Here is a 21,872-nt window from a genome sequence, read left to right on the forward strand (position 1 = left end):
TCCCTTCCTTTTATTTATCTGAAGTCTTCTCACGTCTAACCTCTGGCCATCTCAGAATAGCATTTACCTTCCAAATAGGTGTCACTTCAATATTTTACCATTTTCACCAAAACTGTTGACTGCATTATGAAGTGTTCCATTTTTCTTTTTTTTTTTGTTTGAAAGCAACAAAAAAAAAATAGATAAAACATATTAATTATACCCTTTCACAGTAGTCAAGTAAGACCAAGTTTTGCTACACAAGGACTACTTGCAAGACCTTAGATTTCAATATAAAGTTATTTTACCCCACTAGTCTACAAAATCCAGGAGCTAAAATCCATTCAGTAAAAGCAGTGGGATGCTAAAACCGGAATATAAATATTTTACAGCACAGCAGAGACATTACTGTAAAATACACCACATTTATGGTACTCTAAGATTTCCACTGGACGTTAATATAGACAAGTTAAAGGAATATAAACTGAGTCCATAATACAACTCCAATAAAAAAGTTAGCTGTGCTTTTGCTATCATCTGTTTTCTACTAACTGCTAAAAGCATCTGTACTGCAATATAATGAAAATGAAAGAATACCACAAGGCATTTAAGTGCTACACTGAGGTCTGTCATGCAGTTGGTTCTTTAAGTAATTACATGTGTAAAGATTCTGGATAGGTAACAGAAGTTTGAGTGAAAAGACGAAAAAACACTCTCAAAACCAAAATCTCTGCAGCTGACCAAGTGCACTGAAGGTTAAATGGATGCTGCAGAAAACCCTTTATTCAGATCCTTAAAAGCATTAATGTTGCAGAAAAATTGGCTTACAGATCAGCTAGCTAAGACTGAAGCATTTAAAGATTAACCCCCTTAAAACTTTAATCACTTCAGGCCTTAACCGGCTAATCTGCAACCCAGCTTGTCTCTTATGTCTTATTTTAAATAAGTAGTAAAATGTTCAAGTATCAGATTTTTTTCCTAGAAAAGATGCCTTCCACCAAAGGGGTAAAACAAAAGTAACACTAAGTGATTAGCACTGGAATTTTAAAAGTATTAGTTTTGACAGCACTTGTAATGATTTTCAGAGACTCAGCATTGGGAATCTCCAAAATTTCAGAAGTTCACTATTTTAAAATCTGGCTTGCCTTAAAAATGTCTTCAATTGACTGACAGAAATTCTGTTTTTCAATGCAACTCTGAAGACAAACTAGTTGGGGGTTTTGGTGGGGGTTTTTTTAACAGTTTTTTTCTTCCCAACCCGATTGTGAAACTCCATCAGCAGTGTAAATCCAAAGACCTCAGAAGTATAGCTGTCACTCCTAAGTTTTGTATATTATCATGCAGTGGAAATCTGTACAGGACTATGACGTTGGGTTTTGTCAAAAGACTGATGTCAGTCAAAATACAGATATACTTTGAAAATACATAAATACCACTCCTTACTCTCATTTGATTTTTTTTTCATATCTCAGGTTAGTTGGAATTTGAAAGTTGAACTACATAAAAGATATACCTCATGTCTATTTAAGAGTTCATATCTTTAGCTGCTCAAAGGTGCAGAAATGCTGAGATCTACAGCAAAGATAAGACTCTATACAAAGGAGCAATATGCTCACTCCAACACCACCAACTCCTCCTCCGCTGGGAGGAAGCAGGCATCCTACCAGATCTCAAAGGGACACATACAGCCTTTCTTCAGAAACATTTCTCTTAGTATCATAACACATTTAAGTTATCTTCAAAAGACTGTATTAAGTAGCAGTTTTTACAATTTACAATTAAATTTTATAATTTAAGTAATTATTTGGGTAGGTGATTAGCTTGTCTAGAAATGTATGTTCATTTCTGTACTTGCACATACTTGAAATGAAAATTACTAATTCATGACACTACTACTACTAACACCACTACAGGTTACAGTGGGAAATTTTCTTCCCTGCTACTCAAACTGCACAAACGCATTATAGCTAGCTTAAACCTAAGACAACGTATCTATTTCTAGGTATGACTTTCATTGGCCTAATTAACATTAGCCTCCCAACTCTGAGTAATGCAGATGACATTTAGTTTAGCTAATTTAGCCCTGGGACAAAAATGAGTTTACAGTGTAACATTACATACCAAAGCTTCCTCCTTTGATGTATAACTAGTTATGATGTCTAGAAAGGTATACAGCAGAATTAAAACCGGATTATGAAGAAGAAAAATATGCAGAAACATAAAGCTAACTCATTCAACCAACATACTCTCTCAAGGATTCTTTCTACAAGCAACAACAAGAACTTTGATTATCCTAATTTTAAACTGCTCTCTATGTCTCAGCTGATTTTAGAGGGTTATTTTTAAACTTCAGCAGTATCTGTGTAAAGCTGATATAACTTGTCTGAGACAGACAGACTGTGGAGAAGGATACCCAAACATGTTCATTTAAAGTACCACAAAGGGGCAACTATCAGACTGGTATGTTCTAACTGCGTTCTTCTGAAAACCAGTGACTTAATGTTCTTCTGAGCCAAATACTTTATTAACTTTAAGAACAAGCATAAATCTGTCTTTTCTCCTCAAAGTCAGCTTACTTCCATGAAACTTGAGGAACCTCACTTTGACTTGTATTTCTCAGTAAACTGCAGATGGACTGCTATTTGCCAGTAAACTGAAGATGCTCAGATTCTAAGCCGAAATTACAAAAAAAAATTCCTATATTCCTCTCAAATAGCCCACTGAAGTTTCCAGCTAATGGAAGAAGAGCATTGTACTGCTTTTGTAGTAACAGTCAATATGTATGATAGATAATATTAACAAATATCATACCTTATTCTCAGTTATATCACACAATTCGACAAATGGTAAAAAAGTATTAGGGCCCTTACAAGCTACTGCAATGATTGATAATCCATTACAAAACGTTCAGGTACGTTTCACAGCAATTTGCAGGTGGCTCACTTATCAAAGTTTCTGTATTCGGTTATAAACAGAACAAAGTTAAAAGCTGTGAAGCCATTAGAGAAATGGCAAATGCAAAGAGTGTAAGATTAAAAACAATGTCTTCAGGTAATTTGATGAGATGCAGACAAGTAGAAGCGCTAAGAAGACACACTGACCGAGAGCTACTGACAGAATCTTTCCCTCAACAGAGACTCATGGCTTTGCTCACTTACCCCTGACAACCAGAAGATACACAATTTATTTAACAAGACAAATGAAAACATTTGACTTCAATAAAATTTCATAAAGTGTATTTCTGTTAAATTTTGGACAATGTGTTTATTCCATAACTTATGTGTTTGTTAAACAAGACCAGAACGTAGCTAGTAAGCTACACACATAAAAATAGAAACAGTTTAAGTAACTCTTAATCCTTTAATACAGAAAATATATATATACACACCCCAAATATAACACTCTGCAGTAAAGTTCAAGCTGCAATTACATTTTATAATGACCCGATTCTCTACATATTTGTGTCAAATTAAACAAAACTACAAACATAGTCAAGGCTAAAAGTTGAAAAAGGGTCATCATCTTTCCTAGATAAGATGTTCTCAAAATGATCCCTTCTCACTCAGACAAGGGCAGGTCCATTAGGCACAGTTTTTCCCATATTAGCCCATTTTTCAAAACTAGGCTCAACAAAATGAAAAATACTGTTTGCAGTGTTTTTATCATTTAACTTTAAAATTACCTGCACAACTTCACTCTCTACACTGTCTTTAATTTGTTTCAGAAATCCGATCACACAAATTCAAGCCCAGAGGGGTGGGGGACATGCAGGGCTGGGGAAAGAGAAGAGCCTTCCATAGAAGTCTCAGAGGATTGTGTCCATTAGTTTTTTGGCTGGACCTTGGACTAACTGCATCTTTACAAGCTCTGAAGACCACAACGGGTCCAAATAGGCATTTTCCACCTTAATATATTAAAGCTTAGGGGTGGGAGTGGGTATAGGTCTTTGCCACTATTTCTCCCTCACCTTCTTTCATAAAATGCCATTAACAACATGAATGGGAAACAACTCTTAGATCATATCATTCATTAGATGCCAAGACAAATTAGATAATTCAACCTATATTATTTGGTAAAAAAAAAAACTTAAAAAAAATATATCCAAATGTCCAAATTCACAGGCAAATAATTCTCTTTACAACAGAGCCAGGAGTGAGGGTAGGGGAACAGGGCGGTGAGATCTGAAGATCTCCATGATTTATGGCAGGAGGACTAACTTTTGACAGAAGACAAGACTCCAAAAGCAAATCTCCCCTCAATCCTATCACTAGGCATGAAAAGCTTTGTCCTTTTTTTCCTTCATGAAAACGTGAAAACACAGTGAAGAGAGCTTAACATGTTTTTCAGAAACAAACCATAGCTTTTTCCATTTCAGAGAAACCATATAATTCCTTAAAGATCTTCACTCAAAGGAGAGGAAGAACACGTAAGAGCATTTTAACTCAAATTACTATTTATTATTATTCATAAATAGGTTTACCTTCATTCTCATACACATTTATGTCAATTACTCTATTTTTACCCCCCCAAGGTTTGTCTGTTACTCTCAATGATATTAAAGCTGCCCCTAAGGTGACAGAGAACCGTAACACAGCTTAACTTCCTTCCTTTCCATGAATTAATGTTGACTCACGTTACGCTCATTCAAAACCTTGAAAAAAAAAACATCCTGCCAAAATGTGAGTTTCATAAGTAATTTACTTTAGTACTTGATCTTTGCAATATCTCTGACTCCTCAATCTTAATTAATTAAAAATTTATTAACATGTTTGGACAGCAAATCAAAATTTCACTACTGCCAACTGGCTGAATAGATGTCCTTAACTTTTAAGTTGTCAAACTTCATTTCGTTTGCAAATTTTAAAGCCTTAATGGCTTTGCCTAATGAGCCATTTGAGAACTGATACAGAAATAATGTTTTGTTCAATCACGAAAAAAAAAAAGTCTTCCTTTAGAAAGGTGTTTCTTGTAGTGCTAACATCCTACAGTTAAATCAGTGTAATTATTAAAATCTGTGAAAATATTTACTTCATAGCCGGCTAGGCTAAGTGAGATTCGAGATCTCAGTGGTTTTGAGCCTTGCCACGTGCAGGGACGAGGAGGAGCGACGCCTGGGCACCTGATCCAGGCTGGCCAACAGAATTATTTCATTCCATGAACGTCACATTAAATATAAATTAGAAAGTTTGCTGTGTGGTTCTCTCTCCCCCTTGATGGCGGCAGTCCAGAGAGCTTATTGCCCAGTGCCGGATCCCTGAGCCCTTCCCTTCCTCCCGAAGCCGTTACGCTCACAGTGTCCAACATTTGCTGTCCACTGCTGGGAGTGTGCAGCTTCCTACTGGTAGAATTGGCTGAGTATAATTCTTGTCTATCTTATATTAGCATCGGGATTAATACTGGTTCTTTAGTATTATTGTTAATCATTTGGTCTTATCCTATTAAATCTATTTATATTTCAACCCTTGTGTTTCCTTGTTTACACCAATTTCCCTTGCCAGGTGGGGAGGGGTAATGGGGTGACAAAATGATTGTCTAAACGACAATAATATTGTCATGGGTTTTCTCAAACCACAACAAATTGGTAAGGAAGATCTGTATGACAAAAATGAATCTTAGTACGACTCAAACTCTTGCAGTTGTTTAAGGCAAGATCAAACCACACAGTTCAACCCCAACAGGGTGGTTAAAAAAAGAAAACACCCCTAAGCCTTGGCATCAAAGTTTATTTCTCTTCTAATGAGCTACAACTGTGCGTACTATATAAAAAAAGCCACTTTATCTGAACTCAGTCAGCAGTCATAAAGCATGTGCTCGCTAGGCATGTATTAAGTCGAGAATTACCAGCTAGAGCAAACAGCAATTGCTATACAGAGTGGTCTAATGTTGTAACAGTAGTAGAAACACTTCAGAGAAAGCAGGAGCTTCCATTGTTTCAGCACAGCACTACATTGCTAAATGTAGTATTATGCAAGTGTACCACAAACACTGTAACTATCCGTCACGTGTATCAGAAATAATGCTTACACCAGTAATTAAGGTATGACATCCCCCCAAAACATAAGGCTTATGCTTGACTATGAAGAAATGAAAACCACACTGTTGAAGAAAACGAGCAGCCAGTCGCGTACACCGGCACACAGTGAATAACATAAACCTCTGCTATAGCAGAGAGCAAGCAGTAAACACCAAGATCCCCTCCCCTCTCCTTCACTGGAGAAGACAACACACGGCCAATGACACATCATGACTAAGCAAGTGAGCTGAGCATTGGTTGAAAGGTATCGCACTGGTAAAAGCTTGCTATATGTCTGTAATAAATCCAGTGAAGAGTCCGTGTCTTTGTCCTCTGCAGCTGATTTTGTCTCACAGTACAAAGACTTCTATTGCAACATTTCCTATGGGCCATCTCCTTCTCTAGTTCCTAAATTCACAGCAGTAAGTTTCACTCCGACTTCTCAGAAATCTAATTTACATAGTATGACCTCAATATTTCATTTCTCTGCAGGATTTTTAGAGCCATAAATTTAACAAGTCCCTGATCCAGATGAGTAAGACATACCTTTTCATTGCATCTCACATCATGAGACCAAGGAAGAGAAAGAAGTGGTACTTAGTGAATTCTCGGAGAGGGTGTCTAAAAGAGATCACTGTACACTAGCCTTGTTCAGTGTACCATTTTTGTAAGCACCCATTATGCCATCTGTCAAGGACAGAATACTGAGTAAAGACTAACCATTTTAATCAAGTCAGTGTATTGGCATGTTATTTTTTAATTATTTTTTTAATCTACAATATACAAACACACATTTGTATTTATTTGAACACGACAACGAAAAGTCATCTGCCATCTGAAGGATGCTTCTAAAAATAATAGTCAATGATAAAATTACTGACACAAGTAAACATTCATTTTAAATACACTACTTCTAAATTTGCAGCAGACTTCTGTATTCTAGGAATATCTATACTTAGTGGTAAAGACCAGAATAAGTTATCTTCTGTTAGCCAAAATCCGTATTCTTAAAGCTATTATCTATCCCCTCTACTCATGTAATTTCTATCCATTCCCTGTCGGGTTAGACAATACAGATTACTTCATGAAGGCAGATGTATCTTCCAATTGTATGTGAAAGAAATTCTAAAAATTACAAAATGTAGTGCAAACTTACCAACTCTATTCCCTGTGGAAAAGGAGTGTCTTCCCAGTCCTTCTGAGGAAATCTTTGTATTATTTTTCCCAAACCTTCTGTTGGGCCAGCTGAAAGATAAAATTCAATTACTTAGAGGCAAATTGGTGGAATTTATATCACCATAGATTTAAGAATATTTTCAGAATATACCCAATATTAGGAAATTTTTTGCCACAAGAGGTAGAACAGGCTCCTCAAATGTGTCTTGCAAGTTATGTAATAAATACAGTCTTAATATTTTCCAGTAACAACACAAGGAGTCACTACACGAAATGAAGCTGCAACCTGCATCCAGCCTATGGCCATCATGTATTTTTTCGAAGTGACAGATGATTAGTGGTAATTCTAGTCTGTCTCTACAAACAGTAGTAAGTTAAAAACTAATATAACGGATAATGTGGTATTTTAAAAACAAATCAAACATTTGTCAACAAGCGATCCTAAGAGAAGAAGTCTATAAATTAAAAATCCACACAATTTATCCAGGACACTAGTTTCTTGCCAGTATTTCTAGATGGTTTCCTTGGACAAGTCAGCAGTGATTTTCTACACAGAAAGAAAGGCGTAGAGAGACTGCTGATTTCTGATAACTTCTCTGATGCAATTTTCTTCTTTTAACCTTTCCTTTTTTTCAAAGCCACAGTGCTACAGTTAGTAAGCCCTTCAGAAACACCACAAATATTCAACTGTAGCACCCTGTCATCCCGAGTGGTACAGGAATCGACATACAAATATGAATTTTCTTCTTCACCTGCTGAAGTCCTGCAGTAAATATTGAAACAAATCATAACAGTTTTTATTGAATTTTAGCTCCGGGGTACACCACAATATAATGTGGCAAAAGTGAAAGCAATTTTTACATTAATCAATACTACCCCAGAGGAATGCTGAAAGCTAGGACAACTTTGAACTAAGCCACCACACAACATAAAGCATGCAATCAACAGCCTTCAGCTTCTGCTTTCCACATTTAAAGCATGGTACAATAGTGGGAAGAATGATATGGAAGCAAGGTGCTATCACTACAAGCATGGATAAAGGTTTGATTTAAAATAAAAGCAGATGCTTCAGAAACCAGTTTTCATTAAATTATACATAAAACTTCCTAAATACCAAAGCTGAAATTTGTAACCATTTAAAGTATCTTTTATTACTTTTAATAATCTATGCTGACCCATCATATCCAACTGGATCACCCTTTCTCTACAGTCGTATTACAAAGCTTTGATATTAAACATTTTGATTTTAAAATATTTTCTTGTGAAATTCTCAAAGCTATACTTCGATATTATGAAACAGTACAAATTGGTAGTAGCAGTCCATATGTGCTGCTTCCTCTGCAGTCACCCAAGCAGCAATGAATACGTTATTTTCCTGGCTTTACCATAAAAAAACAATTTTCAGTCTGACACAACTCAAGTCTGCTAGCATAAAGCAATTCATAAATCAATGTTATGGTGGAAAAAAATATGTTTCCTTTAAGCTTCCAGCTAATTTACAGTTTGACTTTGCTTCTGTCTTGAAACCCACAATAAATTTCACAGAGCATTTAGGAAGAATCAATCTGACAATTTAGTAAGAAGTATTTTCTCCAGTTTATGTATTTTTACACTTAATGTTCTATGATTTTCTCTTGAAAATAATTTAGGTACAGATGTCCTTGATACAATGGGCATATGAAATACACGGGGTGAACTCCAAACAGCAATCTCTGTCCCCAAGATAGCACATACTGATTGTGATTCCCAAGGGCAGCATGCTGAAGAACTGCCATCAGACAGGCTAAGCTATGAGATGTAAGCATCAGTAAGAGATGGAATCAGCAAGTTACAAGCCAAAAGAGATATCATATTTAGAGAGAAGCCGCAGAGGTGCTGAGAAAGCAGTTAGGAGATGCCAGAAACCAAGGAACAAATACAGACATGGCTACAGAAGCAGTTTCTGTAGGGAAAGGGAGGTCCATATCTTTTACACTGTAAGAACTGAATAGGGTCACTAATTTCACTTGTTTAAGATCAAGTGTTGTCCCACATACTCTTTCTGACACAGCATCTTCTACTGAATTATCACTTCTCTCCCCCCACTCACTCATCTCAACATCCTTTCAAAATTAGGAGGCACTAATGGAAAGGCTTTACCATTCCCTCCCTAAACAGCTCTCAGAACAGTCACACGCATTCCCTCCCCCAAGGCAAGCAAAGATACTCCTGCATTCCTCCTTTCTTCTATAGATATCCAGTACCTGTTTCCTTCTTCCATGTTAAAATAAAAAAAGAACAGAACAGCTACATTTTCAACTAGATATGGCAGGAACTCATAAGTATTTGTTGCCAGCATGCAATAAACAGCCTTTAGCCTTCTCTGCTCTCCTCGTACCTTTCACATTGTGTGCCTCACTCAAAGAGCTCCTTCCTCCCATTCTTCTATGCAGTCGCCTACTTGATAGCCTCTACTACTCTCTGCTTCACTCTGAGGGTGGTCCCATCACTGACTCAGTATCAGAACTTGTTCCCTTGTTGAGCTAAAATTTCAAATTACCATGTTATCTGCATTTCTTAAGTCCTATCTTCATCAAATCTCTTCTTCCTCTAGTTGTCCTAATACTGTCAGGTAAAGCAAGAAAGAGACACAAATTCAGCCAAGACAGCAGTGAGCACAAGCACCCTCCAAGCAGAGCAGACCTTGTGCTTGAGAGGCCAAGAGCAAGAAAGGGCAGAATGACCGAGGTCAAGAGAGATACCAAGAGTTCCTGGAACGGAAGTATCAGAGAATTACATCAGCAAAAAGTGTTCAGTCCCTGCTATGTATAACTCCCCTAAGTTTCTCTGTGGAAACACAGGTGACAGTTTTCTTACTCTGAACCCACACCAGTTCTCAAAAGACTGAGACCTCTGACACTACCAACTACACCTATAAATAATGAAATCCAGGAAAGAAGCTCAAAATTTCTTCTCCTTCATCACATTTTGAAGCTACCAATCGCTCTAGTTCACTTTTTATTAGACTGATAGAAAGACACTACATACATTACCATATAGGAACTTCTTTTAATTCAGAGTTAAGAGACGTACAATTTTTTAGTATTTATAATATTCACTCCTTTATGTCAAAATGTTATCAGTCTTTTTAGGTTACTTTCCTTGGAGGGCCACTAATGCTGGCCACCAGTGTTAAAAGACCTTACTGCATGTAATTCCATTTTGCTTTCAAGAAGGATTATAAACCTCAGTAGGAATTTACCTGAAAGAAATGCGCCTCTGAACATTTTCTGAAAGTCAGACTGAACTTCTTACGCTACCTGAACTTGCACTTCAGTTCGTATCTAGGATCAAAGGGAAATCATTCCAAAACAACCAATAATTAACTGAAAGTTTCACATGCTGAGGAGATACCTTAGAATCATTATATATAGAATAAAATATTCCAAGTACTATTTAGAAAAAAAAATTTTGCACTTTTCTGCACATGCGTTATTCTTCTCTCTCAAGGAAAGCCAAGGAGAATCCTTAGCTTTAGGTTATTAGCTTAGCTAATAGACCTTACTCAATTTTTAGCATGGACCCTTAAATCCTTCTACTTTCAAATTGTTTTACTCCTCTCTACTACCTAACAGAGTTTCTGTAAAACACTCCTACATGCTTCAGTTTTATTCCCTCTGGAGTACTGAAGGCAAGTAGCGGATGTTTTCAGAATTGCTATCAACTGGGTGCTTTATCGTGGTCTAACTGAAGCCACAGTTTTGAATCTAATTGAGTAACACTTCTCAGGAAGTTACTAGCTTTAAAAATAAGACGTACAAATACACACAAACTGGTTTGAGTTACTATTCAGCAAGAAGTAAGTGCTTTCAAGAGAAAGAAACAAGGAGTAGCAATAAGCTCTGGCCACTTGAAGACTGGTTCAGAATGTTCCAAATAGTTTTACAAGGTGACTTAAAAATATAATAGAGCACACTGTCATATTGAATTATATTCTCCTTGTAGTTAAGATTAGATTACCATCAGTACGATAATAACGTGTCAAATCGCTCTGGATACTCAACAGATTCAGAAATTTGTCTTTAGCATTACCTAGTAGATCTAGCTATTGATTCATTAGGTCTGAAACATCACCTGTTCTAACCAGCTTAAAATGTCCTCAAAGATAATTAGCAGATTCTACACAGTATATATGGACTAGTCAAAGGTTTGTTTATTAAAAACTGGCTGCTTCATAGACCACCTGTTACTATCACAGCAAAACCAGTCTTGACTCAGGGACTTGGTACTTCCATTTAATTTATTGCTAATTAAAACAAAGTTTTGACCACTGATTCGGGTACAAGGAAGACAACATTATGCAAACATCTGGGAACACATCTTTCCTCTCCTTTTCCAGGATCCACTTCAGTCCAGCACTTCTCCTCCCCACTCCTTAATCTCAGCTTCCCTTGTCAATTCATCCATCCCAATTCATTTGGTGAGGTAATGGGCAGTAGAGGAGGTTGTGGTCATGTGCGTAGCAGTTTTATTCTGCTGTTCCTTGCTCTTGTTCATTCTCTTCTGCTCCAGCACAGATCTACAGGTTATAGTCCCAGCAGGGGTGTCCCCAAACCAGCATGGGTGACCGGTGGCCAGCATCCCTCAGGGTGGTACTTCTTCTGGCATGGAGCACCTCCTTCCAACACTGTGTCTCTAGCTGTGTCCCCAGCAATGTCCCCTTCCACATCTCCTGCCTCCTATGGCTGTTGCTGTGTCTTAAATACATGTGAGCAGATGTGCCACCGGCTCCTCAAGCTGGCTGAGGTTTTGGCACACACTGGGGTGTTTACACCCATTTCAAAGCTGGCTGGAAGCAGCTGTGAATGGCACAGGGCGGTTCCTGACCTCCTCTCATACAACTTGACCCCTGTTCCCAAAACTTGGCAATTTATGCCCAGTACAGTTATTCCTGGTTTTTCCATCTTAGAGACCACTGTTGGGAAAGCACTCTTGAAAAAAGAAACACTTTCTATCTACCTCCAGTTCAAGTGCAACTGATTTGGTATCTGAGTTTTCAAAAACATTAGAAAAGGATCCTTTTCAGGATCCTTTTCAGACTCACAGAAGTCTCAAAAAAATTCCAGACATTAAATAGTCAAAATTAAGGCCCACAGCAGTTCAGATGAATCTTCAGAAAATCATCAACTTAAATATAAAGGAAGAGCAAAGTTAGAAAAAGAGTTTATGGAATGATGCATGAAGGACAGATCATAGAAAAGCAACACATTAAAGGAAAAAAAAAATTAAAGTTAATAGTTCTGTATCCAAGATACAAGCATCAGAAAAAATATGAAAAATAAGTATTCACATTCATCAGATGTGAATAAAAAAGAAAATTTAAAAAAAAAAACAAACCACAAAACAAACAGAAAAAGCACTGTTAAGCCTTCCATAGAAAAGTCCTGTGACAGAGATTTACAAATCTACTTATAATGCATAAAATCTAACTACTTCACATGGTTTCTTAAATTGTATACAATACAGGTAGGTGGGAAACACTCTTTCCATTACACCACAATCTGGTTTGTTTTTAGCAGGGTTGGAAGGGTGGGGGGAACATGGGACAGGACACACAGGATTTGTTTGGTTTTTTTTAAATTAATCTGCATTCCTTCCAGATCAGGGCAATTCTTCAGAATCTCGGAGCTATATATGTTTCAAATTACAAAGTAAAATTAATTGTAATTTTGATAAATTTGGAAAATAAATAAAATTATTATTTTCAAATACACAAGTTACTGAACTGCAAGTTATACTCTGTGAAAAGTTTAGACCAGGAACACTTGAAAGAATCTCCATTCCACAGGCAGTGAGGACCTGGCCTGCTCTTCCCACAAGAAGCTTCTGACTTTGATTAGAAGTGCACTTCACCCAAATACAGAAATTTACACTTAATCCTTATACAGAAGCAAAAAGATAGACAGAAAAGGTCTGTCTTATGGACTCTACTCCTTTACATGAATGGATATACAAAGTAGTTTGCTTAATGCTGCTAACCAAAATTAAAACCTTTTCAAGAGAAGACTCAGAGGCTGCACTCCCATTTAATAATAAAAGCAAATCAGTACAGTACGCTCAGCATATTTTTCCAACACTTTGTATAGCGTAATCACTGTTGATTCTCTGCTGGCATTTTTAAATCTAACTAGTTAAACATCAGTAAAATCGTAGAAAGTCCCTAAACGTCATGGTTTGGGGTGATGGGGTGTCAATGATATCTGCCTTCAGCCAACTTTTATTAAGTCACTCATCTTTCAGCAGAGCAGTTACGTCTGAAGACATCAGATTATTCAAGAGGTGGCTGCAACTCAACACCTAAGTGATTTTACATTCTCAACTGTTGTAGCACAACAGGCAGAAACAGAAGAAAAAACAGATGACGGGATTTCAACAACAGTTACAATTTGTTTCAATATATGCTACTCATAACTACTGTCAACTTTCCAAAAACATCAAGGCTACATACCAAATGTTAACTCATTGTTAAGTCAGATTTCATTCACATCTTTATCTTCTAGTGATTTTTCAAACACAGAGGTTGTTGGGGTTTTTTAATTCTTCTGATCGAGTATTTGAAAACATGTTTAATCAATCATGCCGAATTCGATTTTATGCAAAGGAATCTATTACAAATATTTAACAAAGTTTGAAGATCTCTATTAAAGAGCAAATTAGAAAATCTGAATGGAGAGTAGGGAGAACACTTTAAATATATATATATACACACACATATATGATTTTGCCCTACCAGTAATGTCTATGCCTTTGGTATGCATTTAAATGTATCCTCTGGTTTCCCATACTTTGTATAATGGGTACAGTTACTTCAAGTCTACATGGACTGAGGCTCACTACATCAGCTGGGCTTCAAAAGTGCACACACTGGCATTGGGTCAGACTGCCATTCCCTATTCCATGATACCGTACAGCTCCCCAGGTTAAACTAAAGAAGGGAGTAACCTCTACCCCACTCTGGTCTCTACTGCTTTCACTGCAAAAGAAACAGCCTTTGTCCATTTTTTCTGATAAAAAAATAAAATAAGGTGATTAAGATTTTCCCATGAATAAGTTCTAGATCCCAACCACATTCCCTCCGCTCTGCATATATCCTTGGAAAGGGTTCTTTCAAGCTCCTTTTATTAATTAACACTAAAAGGACATTCCTTCAGTATCCAAGTGAAATTCCTATTAAATAAAGCTAATTAACCAAATGTGACACCACATTAAAAATACACACACACTGAACAGCCAGTGAACACCAGTAGTGACCTCCTCAGTAAGTGCTTGCCAGTATCTGCTTTACAGATCCCAGATCCACAAAGATTACAGAGTTTCTTCTCTTCATTCCACTCCCTTTACTGAAAGTGACAGGAAGAGCTGTCACTCATTGACACCTTGGTTTTAAATTGGAAAAATAGGTTATTCCAGTGCTAATGGATTCAGATAGCCACAGCCAGCAAGAGGGGTCTTTATATCATCAATACAAAGACTTCTGTCTGTTGGTATCCCTTCAAATAATGTGTGAACTGCCCAAAAACCTGGTGGAAACCCCATAGCTAGCACTGCTCACTGAATGCAAATCAATTACACAGAAGTTTCTGAAGGTTTCTGAAACAGCTTAAACTCAGATGCACTATGCACATCACTCAGACAACAAACTACTTAATAGAGTATATATGTGCATAAGCATAGCATGGAACATCGCTGCATATTAACAATGTGTTCCACATAAAACAGTAATTGCTTTCATTATTAATTATACATGCAAAACATGCCTGGCAGGAACAAGAATTCTAAAGACATATTTCCAACAAAACTACTGCCTTTACTATTATTAAACACTCTTACTGTTATCTTCATAAAGTTATTCCTACAAAAACAGAACTATTCCTATACTCTAATGGAAGTATTTTGCAATTTTTTTTCTTTGATTTTGTAGTAAAATATTTATGTCATATAAAGTGGGGTACAAAAAACATGAAGATATTGCAGCCATTTTTAAAAGTGTAATTTTACACTTACAGCAATGAACTGCAATTCCATTTTCGTGAAGCGTGCCAGGTAATAATCATCATCATCCAATAGTGTCTTTACCTTTAAGATGGATTAACGCTTTAATCCGTTAACAATCAAAGCTGACCACACAGTAAATCAAGCTTCAAGTTTTTAGACGTTACATTCTTGTCCCTGAACAACACATACACATCGTGAATTTCTCCGAGACCAAAACCGAAATTCCAGCCTATAAGAATGCTGAATGAGCAGTCCATACCTTAAACTATTAAGCAAAAACCAACTTTTCTCCCTAGCTAACCTCTTCTGATCTGCCCTCTTTCTCTTTCCCCTTTTCCCATCTTTTTCTTTAAACAATACAAACATGCAACACATTAAAATTATGACATAATTTGCTGGTTCCTGAACCCTAGTCCCCTAAGCTCCCTTCTTATATAAATCTTTCCCCATGAAAGGTCACATGCCATCTCTTGCTTGCCCTTAAAATTCCAGAAGCGAGCTGTTAATGCAACTTACATTCCAAATTAATGAGGACTGTGATAAACTCTGTCTTTTCACTTATAAACCCCTGATAAAAATACATTTGAGCTCTAAGCATTGTTAATAGTATATGTAAAGTTTTGAATGTAAGCACTTTGGTGATCTATGACAAAAGATATCACTTCCAGGTCTGCACAGAAGAACCACGCTACAGACCACGGAGAAAGAACATCAGTAATTATGCCACGCAAAATACTTTAAAACTACCATTACATGTAAAGTTAATAAATCACTTTGAGTATTCAGAAGTACAAAGTTAGAAACATACTGTCAGTGTGAAAGATATACAGATGCAGGTGGTGAAGTACAGTACCACTTATCCTTCTTTTCAAAATAGTAGCTACTGCTAAAGAAATCACTAAAGTCTGCTGTGAAGTAAAACCCTTTTCATATCAAAATTCTTAAACAATTTGAAACAGCACAAGCTTGAAAGTACCAAGGACTCCTGTCATTTTTTTACAAGTTTTGGAAAAGCTCTTCATGGAAGCATGAAGACAATTCATGTTCCATGTTATGTCTCCATTTGTAAAAGGGAACAGAAATGTACCTGAGGTCTCCCCATACCTTTAAAAACATCGCTACAGAAATCCTGATGACAGAAGACAGAAATGTCACAAAAGATATCCCCATTTTAACCCAGTCCCAATGCAGAAGTCAGAGCTGGAACCAAAATGAACAAGAGGCCAAAGGAGAACTAAAGTTAAATACCTAGAAAGAAAAATACTTCTTGGATAGGCCTAAAACACATGGCACAAAATTGTGGGGGGGAAAAAAAAAAAAACAAAAAACAAGAAACCAAAAAAACACACCACTGTTCAACCCCTTTATAGCACATGGCAGGCTATGTGCATCTTAAAGTCTGAAGTAGGCTGGACATGGAAATTTATATAAAGAGCATTTAACTCTGATGTATTCTAGAGAAGACAGACTTTATTGCAGCCTAACAGCCACAAAAGGTTAAACAAAATGCTGGGGTTTAGGAAGACAGAGTGAAGACAGGCTTCCCCCAATGACCACAGACACTATTTGTACAACTGGCAAAATTCATAGTCAGTTCATCTTAATCAAGTCAAAAAAATGCATGCAACAATCTTGGGAATTTGAACGACAGACGTTCCGGAGGCTTGCCATATTATCAAGGATACAACAAATAATAGGATAAGATGACCCTCAGGCCCTTTTCTTTGTAAACAGGAAAAATTTGTTGAATTTATCAGGAAAAAAAAAAAAAGTAGTATTTCAGTCTTCTCCCAAATGTACCGGCACCGCTAGTCAGGACCACCTGCAATACTCAGATGGTCCAGATTCCTGAATGCCTCAGTATTTATTTGATTTTGTTACTTTTCTATTTTGCAGAGCCATTAAACCACCTTATACGCAAGGGAAGGAAGCATAGAGATTTCTCAAGTGATCTATGCCCCCAAAGGATGTATAAGAAACAGGCTCAATTGATACCCCTAAAATCTTAGATTAGCATCTTATTCACAGGATCACCCTTCCCACTACTGCAATAGATACTCCCCTATGCTGGTCAACTGTGATCTTCATTTCTCCTGGGTATCAGAAATCATTTCTATACTTTGCAAATAAAGGAAGAAAAATATTATAGCTTGTATTTTACTTAAGGGGGAGCACATATGGCAATACATGCCATATCTCATTCCACTAAACCAACGGCTGTTTCTTCCAAAAGGCTAGCAATTGCTACCCAGTTAGAAAACTTCTAGAACAGGTTTGAGAAGTCCAGGGAAAAACCACATTTAAGGATAAGCTTCATCCATTGAAGTTGTATCAATACAAAACAAAACAGAGATGGATAAATAACATAAAAACAAGAGGAAGGAAGTCAGAGAAAAGGGAAGCACAGGCAGAATGAAGAGGAAGAGGGAATAAACAGGGATGTTAATAATCGTCACCATAGGTTAGATGCATGTTTACCTCCTGCAATGGTGTCGCTCTAATACTGCCCAGAATCAGGCACAGCAGCACTGGCTGATGGTGCACACAATGATTTGGTCAGCCAGGACTCTGTCAGCTTCTAATCCCTCTGAAGAGCCACATATCAAACCTCACCAAGTCAGTATTATACCTGAAAAAATGTTAGTCATGTAAAGTGCTGTCTGATTTTGAAAGCTGTGCTTAAGACCAAAACCTTAGTGACCAGTGCCAATGACCTCACTGACATTTTTCAACTGTGAGTTCTGTAAAATATTATTTCTTTTTGCTGCTGTTGCATCTCCTGTTTTTAAGAGCCCACGCAGGAACTTCTGCAATAAATGAAGTGTCCTTTAGAAAAGCTTTTCTGTCCTAGGACCCATGAAGGTGTCAGTTACTGCTGAAGAACCCTTCAGTACCATTATCCTCCACCTTTCACTAGGATTCCAACTCCCCAAAAATTTTATCTGGGTAAGTTACTGATACAATTATCATAGCTTGGCTGTAACAGCTGGATCTCAGGACTCTCCCTTCCAAACAGAAGTTTGGGACATAATACGCTTCTGGACATACACTGTATTTTTGCTAGGTGGACAGTAACATGGCTTTGCAAAAGTCTTATAAGGAAATAATAAATTAGAGAAAGCAACTCTGAATCTTAAACCATTTTCAAGTTACTCCCTATCCAACAATTGGCATAATGTTCAAGAAGTTGGAAAAAAGCTTGGGGGGTTGGCAGGGAGAAAGTTTCCTGCTCACCGACAATTCCCCTTCTTGTTTGCAAACAAATCACTTTTGCCAGCTTCTGGATAGGAAGGGAAGATCAGACTTCAAAATAAACATTCTATGTTAAACAAACATTCTTTTGAACACACAGAACCGAACAAGACTTCCCAGCTGCCTTGGAAAAATCTTTTTTTATTTATTTTCAAGGAAGGTATAAAAATTAAGACCACAAAGATGTACTCAGCTTTGCACTCTGAATCAACGTCTTAGAGCTTTTCAGACTGCTCACTGAAAAAAAGAAAATTTAGGCAGCTTCTGAGTTCTAACAAAGAACGCACATTGCTTTGCTTTAGAAATAGCACCCCCCTATAGTAAATCTGTTTTCAGTAAATTACCTTCCTCACAGAATCACTCTTTGATTTATCTTTAGTTGATATACCAAATAATTAAGCTCCACTTTGAAATTTCCTAAATATAGCAGTAAAATTATAAATTTTACACTAGAACTATTTAATATTTTCAATATTATTATTTCAAAATATTAATCAACAACCATTTCAGCATACAAAATTTCAATAAATTATACAAAACTAGCTCAAGTAATTACTTCTCTTTTACCTTTTTTACGTTTTGTTTGGTTGTTTTTTTTAACCAAACACAGATTGCAAGGTTTGATTAAGTATACAGATACTTACAGTCCAGAACTGTAAGTAGCTGTTACTGTAATCGCATTTTGATGAGTATAAAGAAAACCTCTACTCACTCTAAAATCCAGCAAAGAAACAACTTCACAAAAAGGCTTTCTACATTTAGTCTTAAAGAAGTCTGTTCATCTGCTGAAATTTACTTTTCTAAATCATTTTATAGTAGTATAATAGGAAAGGAAGAATGTGAACGTACAACAGTTCTTACGTATCAGTATGCATTTACAGGATTCCTGAACATGAAGATTCAGGTCTACATGCAATAATTAAAGTGTACCCTAAATATGTTGAAACACTTGTTTTACTTTTTATTTTAAGTACAAGCATGTTTTAACCTCCTTTTTTTTTTTTCCTAGGAGCAAAGTAGAAACAAAGCTGAACTCGGACTGGGGAGGGAAATCCCACATTTATCATTTTACTGACTATAGGCTATTTCTTCAGATATACAAAACAACATCTTACAGCTTCTGGAAGTGTCTAATCGTGCTTGGTAATGGTCAGAGAAAGTCATAATTATATCTATGAATGCCATCATACAGATAGCAATCCCAAACAAAATTCAGGCCCAGCAAACTGAATATGGAAATATGCTACTATGCTCTATTGAAGATGTTAAGAATATAGTTTAGGGGTTTTTTCAAATCAACATCATTCATACCTGTATGAACATCGATAAACAAGGTTACAAAGCCAACACAAAAAGAGATTTCTTCTGTGACGTTCTATGGACATATGAGAAAGTCATGAGACAAAGAAAATAAAGACAAAACTGCTCAAAGTAATTTCATTTTAAGTGCCATCTAAGGTATCATACTAAATTATTCATCTAGAAAACCGACATATGTGATCATGAAATTAAATTTTTAATAGGTCCTTTCAGACCCTACAGAATTTAGGCAAGTTGAAGACTAAATCCTATATAAAAAGTCTGAAGAAGTTTCCTAATATTGCAATTCTAATTTCATTAAGTGCTAAATAACAAATTAAAGTAAGGGAAAAATCAAGTCAAAAAAACCCAAACAAACAACCAAACAAACTAAAAAAATCCACAAAACTTCACTATAAAAAAAACATGGAAAATCTGGACGAGGAGAGGAAGAACAAGCAGCCCTGTGAGCTACTGAAGCCTGAATTCCCAAAGGGCTTAATCCCACTTCTTAGAATCTCAGTCTACTAAGGTCTGAGCTCTGATAAATTTTTCTTGTATCTGTAACACCTGCTCCACAGCAGTCTGGTGTGCAACAGCATTTTTATTGTACTATAAGATTTTTCTAACTATGAATAATTGTACAGTTCTTCTACTGGACTACCTACTTCCAACAAAACTTGTCAGAACTCAGTACTTTCAGCATTTTCTGAACTGCTGGCTCTTTGGCTTTAACAGGGTTTCTTCACCCTTCCCCATCTAGTTTCCTAAGGAAATGAGACTTATTCACTGCATATTGTGATAGCCTATCAGCTTCTCTCCACTCCCTTCACCTGTTAGCTATAAGCACACTTAGAATAAAAGTAGGAATACAAAACCTGAAGTATATCAGTAAGATACAGTTACTGTTAAACTCAATGCATCATAACACTTACTATTTGTATTGCTTATTCTAAGATCCATGTAGGGAAAACATTATTTTACAGAAACAGTGTCCTGACTTCAAGAAATGCTTCCAAAACTGATGCATATGCTACCAGAATAACATTAAAACTAGTCTGTTTGACAGCATAAGATTCGTAATAGCTGGATATACAAAATGGAATAAGCATACACAAAGTTTGAGGTTGGGTCTTCTTTTGTAGATGATGTGTAAACTCTTGGACAAAGGCATCTTTCTAAGGCAAACAATGAGACTTCCCTTGAAGCACACATTTGTATCCAATGGTCTGAACAACCGGTTTCGTTTGAGGGAGGGAATCACAGAGCTCAAATTGAGTGAAAAAGGAAAGAGCTCTGAAACAAGTTCTCATAAAAATAGTGATTCAAAAGAGCATTCCAAAATGAAAGACAAAGATTTCATGCCTATTGCATCTCTAAATAAAAAGGGGAAACAATCAAAGCAATGAGGTTTCACAAAATGTATATAAAATTGCATGCTTTCCCTTTTAAAGAGATTCATAAATAAACACTAAGAGGAACACAAAACTTATTTCTGTTCCAAAAGTTACAATGGTTTGTGTAACATCATTTAAGACCTCCTGTCAGGAGGACTTCAGGCAAATATTCAGATTGCATGAGGAATCTTATCCCTACCGCAGTCTATCTTTGAAAAAGATAAAATTAGATTACCAGTGTGAATTATCACCTGAAAATTTTGCTGATGAGGAAAACTGTCACTGTACAAGACCAAATGTGTCTTCTCAAACGTTGACTTGTTTCAAAGGCACCAGGGAGTCGGATATATCTAATTAGCAGGGAATGCAATGTTGCAAAAGAGTAAGCAAAACACTTCCCAGAGCTGGTTGATAACTTTAGTTCAGTGTAGGGCTCACCAACAGACAGACCCATGATAAGTGAGCAGAGAGTACATTTTTTGAGAAAAATGAAAGAAGATTCTGCACAGATTTTCCATCCCATGAAGAAGAGCAAATACAGCATTAGAATATAGCTCTGGCTATACCAAGTTCACATATTTGAAGTAGAAGGTTTGGACTCTAATGAAAGATCAATCTTCACTACAACAGACACTTTTTTTTTTTCCTTACATGCTACCTTTTCCTAAGTCTTCACATGCCTTTTAAAGTAAACTGACCTGTGTAAAGAACACAGATGTAGT

General features: G+C 36.6%; 1 protein-coding gene across 4 annotated transcripts in view; it reads right to left on the bottom strand.

The window, feature by feature from the left end:
- The window catches only part of SBF2 (SET binding factor 2), a 269,535-nt gene that overhangs the window by 210,980 nt on the left and 36,683 nt on the right, over positions 1 to 21,872 (bottom strand). For all 4 annotated transcript variants that reach the window (XM_074585940.1, XM_074585939.1, XM_074585938.1 and 1 more), the window contains exon 2: positions 7,149 to 7,237. In XM_074585940.1, the coding sequence (XP_074442041.1) occupies positions 7,149 to 7,237 (89 nt within the window). The remainder of the gene's footprint in view (positions 1 to 7,148; positions 7,238 to 21,872) is intronic.

This window comes from Larus michahellis, chromosome 4 (assembly GCF_964199755.1).
Source record: "Larus michahellis chromosome 4, bLarMic1.1, whole genome shotgun sequence".
NCBI classification, from domain to species: domain Eukaryota; kingdom Metazoa; phylum Chordata; class Aves; order Charadriiformes; family Laridae; genus Larus; species Larus michahellis.